Source organism: Plectropomus leopardus, chromosome 6 (assembly GCF_026936395.1).
Source record: "Plectropomus leopardus strain MGB_pleo_1.0 chromosome 6, ASM2693639v1, whole genome shotgun sequence".
Taxonomy (NCBI): Eukaryota; Metazoa; Chordata; class Actinopteri; order Perciformes; family Serranidae; genus Plectropomus; species Plectropomus leopardus.
Window position 1 is genome coordinate 36,368,948 of NC_142181.1, and position 12,709 is coordinate 36,381,656.

At 38.8% G+C, this 12,709-nt stretch overlaps 1 protein-coding gene across 1 annotated transcript in view; it reads right to left on the reverse strand.

Annotated features, from left to right (window-relative positions):
- Positions 1-4,487: 4,487 nt before the first annotated feature.
- The window catches only part of nlk2 (nemo-like kinase, type 2), a 49,906-nt gene continuing 41,684 nt past the window's right edge, over positions 4,488-12,709 (reverse strand). The window contains exons 10-11 of the mRNA XM_088079367.1: positions 11,627-11,720; positions 4,488-11,075 (exon numbers count right to left, since the gene is read on the reverse strand). Coding sequence (XP_087935493.1) covers positions 11,021-11,075; positions 11,627-11,720 — 149 coding nt within the window. The 3' untranslated portion in view covers positions 4,488-11,020. The remainder of the gene's footprint in view (positions 11,076-11,626; positions 11,721-12,709) is intronic.

The following is a 12,709-nucleotide window of genomic DNA, read 5'->3' on the forward strand; positions in this document are numbered from 1 at the left end:
GCAGAGGATAGCAGCTGTGACATGCTCTACTGAACTGAACTGAACTCAACTTTATTTATAAAGCTCTTTAAAAACAACCACAGCCGAAACAAAGTGCTGTACATAAAAAGACAAAACAACGCAGACATAAAACAATTTCTTTAAAAATTGGATGAAATAAAACAGGTATAAACATTAAGATAATTGTTTCATTTGTTTGTTTAAAAAAAACAATTAAAAATAATAACTAAAAACAACTAAAAATCAACCATAAAACACTAAAACAGGAGCAGAGTCTCATGCGGGGTTGAAAGCCAAGGAATAAAAATTAAGACAAGTTTAAAAATGGACAGTGAGGAGGCTTGTCTAATGTGGAGGGAGGGGAAGGTTGTTCCACAATTTAGGAAAAAGCTCTATCCCCTCTGAGCTTCCGTTTTGACCTCGGTACCTCCAGGAGCAGCAGATCAGCTGACCTGAGGCGTCGAGCAGGAGCGTAGGGGCGAAGGAGCTCAGAGAGATAAGGTGGGGCCAGACCATTAAAAGATTTGAAAACAAATAAAAGAATCTTGAATCGGACTCTGAGGTGCACAGGCAGCCAGTGGAGGGAGGCCAGGATGGGAGTAATGTGCTCCATCTTACGTACTCCAGTTAAGAGGTGAGCGGCTGCGTTTTGCACCAACTGGAGATGTGTGAGTGAGGACTGACTGACTCCAAAATAAAGTGCATTACAGTAATCCAGCCGAGAAGTGATAAAGGCATGGATAACTGTTTCAAACTGCTGTTGTGTGAGGAAAGGCTTCACCTTTGCCAGCCGCCTAATCTGAAAAAAGCTGGTCTACAATCAGGGTGTGTTTTTTTTTCTCTCTCTCCACAGCACTTGAATCAATGGGCAGTTGGGGAACTCCTGCTTGAGGGCTGAGTTCTTACTTCTGCCTGTTTCTATGTGATGCTGAAGTACTCTGCTGTAGTCTTGGCCTGGCTGCTGCTCCTGTGTTTGTTTCTCTCCTGCCTGGTGTCTCTCTCAAGTTGCATCTTCTGCACTGTCTTCTCTGAAAAGGCGTCCTCATCAGTGGCGTCCTCCAGAATTGCTTGTCTTTCCATCAATGTTGCAGGCGTTTATGCCAGTCCTCCCCCTTCAAGCTCGCTGCTCCTTGTGCTTTCACTGAATAAAAACAGAATCTCTACAAAAAAGGTAAAACTGAAAGGTGCAGGCATTTAAGTAAGCAAGTCACTGTGGCTACAGGAAGTGACATATACAAGCAAACACAGTTTCAAAATAAAAGCATGCAAAAAAAACAAGTAAAAGAATTAATAATATGAACCGCTCTGCGGAAGTAATGGTATTATTGTTTGAGCATATTATTTCCGCTGTGCTGAAGTAATGATTGAAGAAATGATTGAAAAAATGATGAAAAAATTGACAGGCTGGTGTGACCAGCCTGTCAAGCTGTGTACATTTAACTTTATGCAAAACACATGACAGAAGACTTAACTGATTGATGTCCTTTTCTTTTTATACTTCCCCCTCATGACACTGTTATTTCTCCATACTCAGGGACATTAGTATGACTAGCTAAACCATCAAAATTATGCATAAATATTTTGAACTACTTATATATATAAGTAGTTCAAAAAAAGCTGGTCAACCAGCTTAACCATCTTAAACTGACCAAGCTGATTTTTTCAGCAGGGCAAATTTCTGTTTATTCCTTGTTTTGTGTTTTTCAACTGTCAGGGAGGGAAAGATGCTTTCTGGTGATGGACATGAATAGAACACAAATAACATCAGCAGACAGAGGACAACAAGCAGCTCAGAACATAGGAACAAATGATTTTACAGGGGACTGAGGTTAGACATGTTGAGATGAAGTTGTGTTATTGTTTGCTGATTAGACTTTTTTTCTTTATCAGTCACCAAAATTACCTCTGTGGAATTGTCTCCAGGGATCAGGATGACCTGTCTTTTCCACACGTTCTCATTCCAAGTCCTCATATGTTGCTGTTTGGCAGCGGACTTCCACATTTACATATTATGCCTTTTTCTTCTTTTTTTTTTGCCAATACAGGATATCAACAAAAGCCACAGATTGAATTGCATTAACTTGCTATAATCTGTAAATTTACCACCACTTCACCTTACATTGTGTGTAGTGTGTAAAGTCAAGAGCTCTCACTCTGCAGCAAAATCTGGGGACCAAAACTTCTCCAGAAGTACACTGCACAGAACAAAACGACTGCTCAGCATGTAGCAATCTCACTCAACTAAGGTTATCGGACTGACGATTCGAGCAATCGACTTTCAAAGGGCAGCCTTGGTCAGATCACCTCTTGCTCCTCCGCAGCTCCACCCTTTTGTCAAAATATATTCACTTCTGCTTCCAAAAATTCAAATGGCAATTCTACAAACCAATAGGTAATGTCACGGTAGCTATGTCCATAATTTATACAATCTATGGAAGCCTTGGGAGGTATCATGGTAGTACAGCATACCAGGGTATTAAAAATTCCAAGATTGTGATTTCAATACTGTCATAAATACAGGCACTTCTCTTTGAACTTATTGTATGTAGTGTACAGCACTCACCACCAGAGTTCAGTCTCTACTGGTGGAACAGGCAGCTAAGCTGAAAGACACAGTGACACCCAGTGTCGGAGGGAGAAGTTACAGGACTGTAAACAGCCAGTGACCAGCAGGCAGTGAGAGACTGTTGGGGAATAACAGCATGTTTGGGTTTTTTTCTTGGTTAATGAATTGAGGATTTTTTGGACCAAACTGGAGCTGGTGATTGCTGAAATAGTGGACTTACTAACTAGATTACTACTAAGAGGAACCAAGACAGTTTTGGGTGAGTTTTTATTTTGTTTCTGTCAAGTCTGAATAAGGTGTCTTTTTATGACGTCTCGTCAGTCTTCCGTGACAGAGAGTAAGTGGAATTCAAAAGGTGTACAGTTGTATTTCTCTGTATTACTTTTTAAACAATTTGTGAGTTTCTATTGTGTATTTACTAGTCTGAAAAGGTGAAAGTCAGTAGCGCACTCGCCACTGATGGGTGGAGGGGTGTGGGTGTTAGCGCCGCACACCCCTCCGTCATACACCATCATACACCGTCATACACCCTATACCCCAGTGAAATTTCAGGAAGGAATGAAATATTACATACCGTGAAGGTTATTCTAAGGTTGAAAAAAGCCTTTTCCAATGCCTACAAAGTATTATAATGATACCTAAAAAAAAAAAACTGTGTTTACAGACACAGAGTGAATTTTGGTCAGAGGGACTGCTGGGTGCACTCTGCATGCTTATCTCATACACATGAATTAAGTTGTTAAGTGGTAGAGCTGCAATTCGCAATTTATCTGGCCATCATTCTGTAAGTACCCTAAATCCTCCAAAATTACTGATCCATACTGTACATTAATCCATACTGACATGAAGGAGATGCAAAATGATGAATAATAGTTTTTGTGAAGTGTGACTTTTTGTTGCGTAAAAGTGTCTTCCTTTTTGAATTACAAGGGAAGTATTGACAACAAAGTTTTGGTATTAAATGTCATATTTAATTTTTTCACCATTACTTTCGAGATGGAACCTTTTGGGTAGACACTTTCCAAAAATGACAACTGATATCTAGTCATTAACTTTGATTTACAGTGCTTGAATGCAGAGTTTAATAGATACGTCTATGTACTATATATACTGCAAGTTTTATTCAAATTACAATGCATCTGATTAAAACATCAAATATACAAACATTGTATAGTACAGCAAATTATATGAATCCAAATAGTCCAGTAGTTGCTGAGTTGTGATTAGTCTCTCACACAAGTTTGTAAGTTATTACTCTACAATTTTTCAAAATGAGTATCATTTGATTCAAGTACTTCAATCCAACACAAAATAAAACATTTAAGAAACTATCATATCTACACAAAGAGTTCACACAGGTGATGGGGAGGGAGAGTGACTGTACCACTAACTGTGTTCATTCCTGAGAAAATTCCCATTCAGTTTCCAATAGGTATCCACAGCACGTCTCTTTTCTATTATCTCTTTTGTTTCAGAGTAGCACTTGTTGAATGGCTAATTGTCAAAAATAAATAATACACAGTGCAACTGTTAATTTTCATAATGGATTAAGCATGTAAAAACTGTGGCCACATGACAAAAATCAAATTATGAGCCTCATCAGGGTGAATCATGTCCTCTTAGAACTGCACTTACATCCAGGCAATTTCACATTTTGGGGCCATATTATAATGATGAAGAGTTTTGTGTACTGACACTTATGAAAAGACAAGTTAGAGTTAAGAATAGTATAACACCTTGAACACTTTGACAAAAAATATTTTAAAAATAAATAAAAAAGTGCAAGGAAATTAACCTGACAAGGCATAGGTGGCACAAAGAACCCACTGCAAATACAGGAAACACAAGCCAAAGAGACACACAAAACAAAACTTTGTGAATAATTTTCAGGAGGGGATTTTTTTTTTATGGGGGGCGGGGGGGGGGGGCCTTTATTGGACCGATGCAGCCAGGAAATGGGGAGGCAGAGAGGGGTATAACAGGGAACAAAGTTCGCTGGGTGGAATCAACCTGATTGCAGTCAAGGCGCTCTGACTTTAAATATACTGGATTTACAGATCTGTTCTGTTATCTGCTCTATATTACAGGTGAAATGACTGGTGGTTGAATCTAAAGGCTAGCAAAGACTTTTAGTTTGCTCTCAATACATCATGATTTGTTATTGTATAGTTAACATTAAGGAACTTTCCTTGTGTACATATTTCCAATCTTGAATCACCGCAGCAGCCTTCAGACATTAGCAGCTGAGGTCAAAATTAAACTAATTTAAGCTTCCACACAGTGCATACATCTGAGGCAGCAAAAGATGTTTCCCACAATGAAGTGAATATGGTATTACACTAGTGGTATAACTATTATTTTCTCTTGTGTTGAGCCAGCAGTGTTTCTCTGTTTTCTCAGTATTTTCTGTATTTGCAGTGTTTCTTGGTGGTACATGCATGCAAGTGGTTTCAAAATAACTAAAAGGTTTCTAAGTTTGCTTGTGTTTGCCTTTTTTCTAAATGCTGCTGCATCGTATGAAAATGGGGACGCTGTTTTCTTTATTATGTTTTGTCGATTTTTTATTTGGGTGTCTGAGGTTGCAGTGCAACAAGGTCTCTGAGCAAATGTTTGTTCAATTGCGTTGGCACTGTCTTTGTCAACACTGGAAGAATATAACTCTGAACATCAACCCTGTACCCAATCAAAACTCAAGAAAATGTTTTTAATATAAGGGCTGGATTCTAATATGCAGTTCCAGATCAGATCTGGTTCACAGTTAGGAAATATCAGGAATCACTAATGAATCTTTTACTGAACTTCTATTTCCTCATTCTGTTTCACAAACCAATATTTTAAGCAAAACAAAAAGTGATTGAAGAAATTTAAATTCAGTTTTTCTATTATTTGGAACTTTAGTTACTTGCTAATGTTGAAAGTCAAATCTAAACTCAATTCAATAAGGCAATTTAATAATTAAATTCAACACTGCATTCTGTTTTGATAAAACGCTATTGAACCCCCATATCACACAGCCTGCAAAGAACCATTGAAACACAAGTGTAATTCTCAGTGAAAAGAGGCTGAAACACTAAAAAGTCATCTTGAATCAAATGGAGCTGTTGACACAGAGCTTTGAACACAGTCACTGTGGTGACAGTAGTGACTCTCCCTGCCCAAATGCTCCTGAACTATCAAAGAGTGAAAATTGACTAACAGTCTATTGGTAGTACTTTGTGTTACAAACATCTGATGAATCAAAATTTCAGGTGAATGCTTTGCATTTTTGGGAGGGCGGAGGGGGTGGGGTAGTAGATGTTGGTTTTTCAGTATAAAAGCTTGAATAGACATTCAAGTGTTTTCAATTCATCCCCACGTTAGATCAGAAAGGTGTGGAGGTAAACAAAGCCAAGTTATTAAGCTCAAGAGGTAGAGACTAACACGGTGAATCATTTATGTAAATATTCACACAGTGCTGCTGTGATGAAATGATTACCAACAAAAACAAAGAAAGGCTTCCCCTTAGATATATCTACAACTCTGCTGTACACACAAGATACAGTTAACTGACCGTGTATTCTGTGAATCGTTGCAGGATTTGCTGTCCTCTAACGATCCCAATTGCAGGGTAAAAATCAAGAAAAATATATACATTTGTATGCAAGTTTTAAAAATAAAATGAACTTCACAGCCTTAGAAATGTGCAGGCTAATACAATTTCTATACAGTGGTTTTTTGTTTTAGGTTGCTGTGTAGATTTGCCTCTCTATTTCACATATATACATAACCAGACTTTGAGGTGTGAGAAGAATGCATGCTATAGAACACAAGAGCAGGGATAGAAAACAATTCTAAAAATATATTAAATAATTTACTTCAAAGCTCTTTTCTGGAGATAGTGTACATGTATGAGGAGTGGGAGCACACTTTAGCACTAGATTACCATTTAAAAAAACATATAGGTGAGACTATCATTTATACATCATTCATATGCTACTTGTTTCCATTCTATGATGAGCTGCTTGAATGCATCCATGACGAAAAAGTCCTTCAATAGTACGTGGTGAGATATTCAAGTAGACAGAACAAAGAATAAACACCCTTAAAGAATGATATTGCTGGTTAATCTGCTTCTTTACCTTGGTACGTTTTCATTGTTTGTTCATAACACAATGACAGTTTCCCATTTGTCCCTACAGTCCAAGAAGAACAAGCACAACAGACCTGGGAAGACTGGGTCATGGCTGTAGTAGAACAGCCACGCTGTTTCTATGCTTCCGTTGTATTTCAAGGGTTTCTTTACAACCTGGGTCTGATTCTCATAGTGTGGGCCATCATCCCTAACACTGAACATGTGGACCACACACACAAAAGACTTATAGCTTTAACCCTTCACAACCAATAACAGAATGAATAATCAAATTGACTTCAAAAGAAATACACACTTTAGATGAGAACTGGTGAAAAAAAATAACAGAAAATGTAATCCTTCTCCACTTGTCTACAAATACCAATTGATCTATTAAAAACTGTACATTGACTTTATTGGTCCAAAGTTAGATTGTGCAGCTATAAACATATCTTGACTGTGACTGCAGCTGATATGACCCAACTGCTCTGCTAAGCATGTATTATATATGTTCCACATGAAAAAAACTTTTGGAAACCGAGACCTTCTTAATATTTGTGAACGATGCCGCGTTCATTCATTGCACTGTTTGAAATAGTCTCAAGGATGGCTATCTGAAGCAGGGCTCAAAGACTAAACTGTTACTTTGTGTTAGATCCTTGCCAGAAGAATTCTTACATTTCTCTCTAACACTGAGTCACTGTGTGAGAATAAACATGCTCAATTCAAGAGGATTTGGTGTTCTATCAAGAGATCCATTTTCAAAATCTATACTCCATGTCAACTTGTTTGTTTTTGGAAAAACTGAAACAATAATGTACTTAATGTCTGCTTTCTTAATTTGTAATATTGAACATGTTCATTTACCAGTGTCTGCCTTTTTGTTCTTTTGGGAGGTGACAGTTGTAAGGAAGAAGAAATGTTGCATCAGATGTTGTATGGTATGCTTTTTTTAAATGTTTGACTGACTGATTATACATTGATTGTTTTTTTTAAAGGCCTTGATCAAAAAAAGACTGACCAGACAACCAGATAGGTTTGAAGCAAACCCCCAGTTAAATCCAGTTAACTAACCACTTATCTGAGAATCGAAGCCAGCGAGCCATCAGAAATGTATGTGAGCAACTACAGTGGCCATAGCAGGTCAAAGTGGGAAGTATATCTAGACTGAATAGAAAACCTCATGTTTCCCAGCTGTAGATTTGGAAGAGACCTGGGACAATTTCCTTGGTGTTGACATCCAAATAAGTGGTTCAACTAATGCAGCTTATGAGTGGATTTGTCTAACCATGGCTGATTGCTTATGGTTGCCCAATCAATGTTGTGGTGAGGCTGTGAAGAGAAACACAACAAATGTTCCCTGCCCAACTTAAGTTAGACACAGCAATAATTATGCAAGTGAACAAATCTTATGACCACTGGCCAACATTACGCTCCACAATCAATCTGTTGGGAAAAGAATTCTCATAAACCACAGGGAGGATGGCTCACGCTACAAATATTGTTGTGGAAAAACATTGTTTTTCTCTAATACTAGAAAAGCCAACAGGCTGTAGAGGTTATTATTCAATTCCATGTAAGTGCAGAGAGCAACTCAGCAAAGGTCACGAGGGAACACTGGAAAGCCGACATATTTAATTTCAGTTTGAATAGTCTTTGTTTTTTTCCTGAATCTTTCTCCTCCTACTCTTTGGGGTAAAACTTTGTGTTAATAGTTACCTTACTGTCCATGCAGTGAAGTTAGGAGGCACACAAGAAGACAACACACATTCATCATTCATAAAAAACAAAACAAAGTTTAGCCATACATTAATATTAATGTGAATTGTAGCAGAACTAGTGCTGTGGCTGATTAGAGGAGGTGGTGGGAGGAGCATGGTCACTGTAGGATTTGTTAAGTCGGATGAGTTATTTCATCGTGTTTGGAGGTAGGGTGTTTTATGCAGATCATTTTAGTCTGATCCCTTTCAAAATGTCTGCTTTTCACAGAAAGATCTAGCTGTTCCTCATGTAACATGCAAGTGAGCAAACAAAGCCGCACCATCAAGACCCAGTTGTCTTAACAACAAAACATGTTTTACCTAAACCCGAGTAGATTCCATCTAAATCAGCACAGCAACAGGACGCCAGTCTGCTGACTACTGTGAGCTGCTCTGTTCCATTATTCCACAGAGAATAAAGCTGCTGTTGGCCTTTTTCAGGGGATACCTGACCCGCTCCACAAACACTGGCCGAGAAAGCCTCACATATTGGGACAGCCTCAACTTAATATTACCAATATCTATGAGCAAATATTGAGGGGCCTCATGTATAAACACCTGCATACATTCATCACTGAAATCATGCGCAAAATGCATATACTTGCATACTCACTCTAATACATACATTATATATATGTAAAACTTCACATATATCGAAACAATAACTACATTCCTTACGTCCTGTTTCTAAGATGACGCACATTTGTGGATTTGCGTACACTCTCACCCTCTTTAACCATTAAAGTTAATATTGTCCAAGGCTGCAATAAGCATTTATTTGTTTGCTTCCCCTCCAGTCTATTTTATATGAATAGACAAAAGTGCCATGTTGTGGGTGAATAGGTAAATGACAGAAGCTCTGCAGACTGATTAGCTGTGTATTCTACATGGAGAGATACCACCGTGAACAGATGACTAACTGTGATAAGAGAGACAAGGAAAAAAAGATGGGTAAGATCTCAAGTGGTTATGTGCCTCTTACATTTCACCATGCTTGCAATAAGTACAAACATAAGTCAGAAGTAATAATGCAAATTATGCATGATATTAATGTATACTGTTTGTCATTCAATCACTGCTGCACCTGTTTAAAAATGGATCTATCCACTTTTGGCCAGCAGAGGGCAGAAGAACTTCTAAAGTTGTAATAGTTAATGTCTAGAGGGTTTGCTTCTTGATACTTGGTGCTTGTCGGATCATCTGATAGTGTCTGAACCTCTCACCACAACCTTCCCACAGCAGAACTGTAGGCGGGCTGTATCCAATAATTCTTAGAACTTCCGGTCATAACAGCAAAGTCACACATAACACCTTCTCCCAGCTGGACCTAATGCCAACGAGTGAGCAGCGTTTTATTGTTTCCCGACAAGGATGTCCTAACCTGCTACATGTGTCAGCCAACAGGCTAACCATGTATCATTTGTCTAAAAAAACACTCACTCTGGCTGTATTTTGGCAAAGCTTTGCACACCTCCAATCCATTTTTAGAGCAACAGCAAGCAGTTGCTGAGGTTTGCTCCATAGGCTCCCTAAATGTTGGTGCTTGTGTATCTGGACACTTTTTCATACTTCATCCAGCAGAGTCCCCTCGCTGGCTGTGTGTCAGGAAGAGGAGTCATTGGAAACAGAAAAGGCGAGGCAGTGTGACTCAGTTAGGTGGAGGCTATGACGCAGGCTGCCTTCAAGTGAAGCCCTTTGGAACTGGTAGCGACACCTTTGCCTGATCAAAGGACACGCTGTACAAACTAGTTTGTTTCAAACACAATGAACCCCTCAAATGCGGCCTGTCCCTCCACCCAGACTCATGACTGAGCATGATTCAGAAAATGTGCAAACAGATAACATTTTATCAAGTTAAAAACCTTGCAAATTTGCTGACAATCTTAATATTTATGAATCATTTATACATGAGGCTCCTGATCTTTGGCAAATGAATTGTTACATAAATGAAAACTATGGCCAAATGTAAAGGGGAGCACAGGGAAATACAAGGGAACAAGACTGCAATAACTCATTTTTAATAAGTTTAACTATCAGTGTGCCCCAGAGCACATGGAGCTTTCGGTTAGAAATAGATTGATCCTGCCAACACAATTACAATCGATTGTCTGAATCTAAAGCAAAGTTGGATTTAATTTACCAGTGCAGAGTTGAAGGTGGGCATAATAGCAGTGTAGCCTGATTGCATGGGAAATAATCAGTTTGTGATAACAGAAGTTTTAAAATAGACATATATATATATATTTAATTTATATTAAGATATATATATGACAAAACAAATGTACAATAACTGTTAAATGGTATCCACCAGGAAGTAACCAGATGAGTTTGTTTAAAACATTCAGATTTGGTCTACAGAGCATTTGTCTCATTCATTTGCATACCAAACCCCTCGAAAACACCCCCATAAAGCCATTATCAGTGGATTTCTCTTCATTTGTGTCAGATTTCAGCATACACACAGCAGACCTGTGAGTCCTGCTCTCCAGTGTAATGCTACGCAGATGAAAGAAGACGTTGAGACGCATTCTTGTTCCCAGTTTAGCAGCGTGTCAGTCAGGGAGAGATGATGACATACAGCAGCAGCTATTCCCACACCAGCGGAGACGGAGGCATTTCAGAGGGCTGAGCCACTGTGGAACTGTTCAAGAGGAGGCCAACAAGTGGGTGAAGTTAATATTAGCTATTTATGTGTCTGTTAGCTGTAGTCATTTGTTTCTTGGCTAAGTATGTAGTGCTTTTGTTGCACTCAAATGTAGAGGCTAATGATTTTCCACATGTATATGGAAATACATAAATCAGTGATCTTAAAGTTTTAAAAAAGCCTCTGTGGAAAAAAACATGAGTTAGTGCATTTCCAAGTCTTTCTGGTAGTTACAGTTTTACATGTGGGAAATTTAAGAAAAAATTCCAAAGGAGCTCTCTAAGATTTCCTCTCATTTGTCATCTCGCCAACATTCACACAACATTTCTCATTGTAGTGTATGTGCAGAGGGTATGTGGCTTGTTAGCCTAATTTAGCACGGAGCAGGGAAACTGCAAGCCTAGCTCCACCAACAGCTAAGAACATACATCTCCCTGCTACTCTGAATAAAATCTTGAATCTTTTGTTATCAGCACACTCAGAATCCTTAGTTGTAAGAGTTGTGTGACTTTGTATGCTGCTGCAGTGTATGTAAAAGACTCTCCTACCTGATAAAGCTTTTGAAAGCAGCTGATTGAGGGTTAATGCAGAGTGGCACTCGACTCCCCTTTTGCTGTTCCAAAATGAACTGATGGATGATTTCTGTGAGGGAAAAAGAGACCGGCAGAAGATGATCAGCAATAATTCTTTGAATTCGTACTTATTGGAACTTTAAGTCACAAGCTGTCTTTACATTTCATTAAAAGCCTTTTGCCAAGCTGCTGATGTGTCGCTACTACTTTGCTTGCTTTTGTGACTTGCCTGCTGTCTGATCATGCAAAGAAGCATAAGCAATGGGCCCCCAAAGGCAAAGAAGTTACGCAAGAAATCAGCTTTGAAAATGTGGACCACAACTAGGATGAGAAGGTATAACTCTGGCAACACTGGCAGTATACCCAGCAACTTCATTTTTAGACAGTTGTGTGATACTACAAGTGTTGCTGAAGCTTCGCCTCTGCAGACTTTTTGTGCCGGAAATCCCTACTCTGCCTCTACAGAAGAACTGGAATGACAGGAGCTCATGATTTGTTAATCAGTAAGAGGGCTTCAACACAGGTACAAATCTGAATGAACAATTCCTTGAAACTTCACCATTATACATCTAATGTGCATGCTGCTTCTTCTCGATTTTTACGCTGGTTAGCAAACAACGTTATGGTGCATTACTGCCACCAACTGCAATGGAATGCGGACCACGACATGCGCATGTGTGGAGCTATTGTATTATGAACGAAACAGTGTACACATACGTACGACTGGCAGTGCAGCCGTCCGCAGAGTATGTTTGAGCAGTTGGGGCAAGCGTAGCCACCCCCCGGCTTTGACATAAAATAATATGGAAATGGATGTTATTTTTTAACATTTAAATTTTTGTTCATCATTGTTATAGGCCTAAAGTGATTATCACATTCTCTGTCTATAAAGCCCTTACACTGAGAAAAAAAAACCTGAACATTTTGTAAACTATCAACTAACAGTGGACAGATTTGTTTTCACCACCACTCAGCCCATGCAGATAAAACATTAATGAATGCATTTTAGTCAAATATGTTGCGTATGTGAGGGGGGTCTGGACTCTCTGCCACTACAAA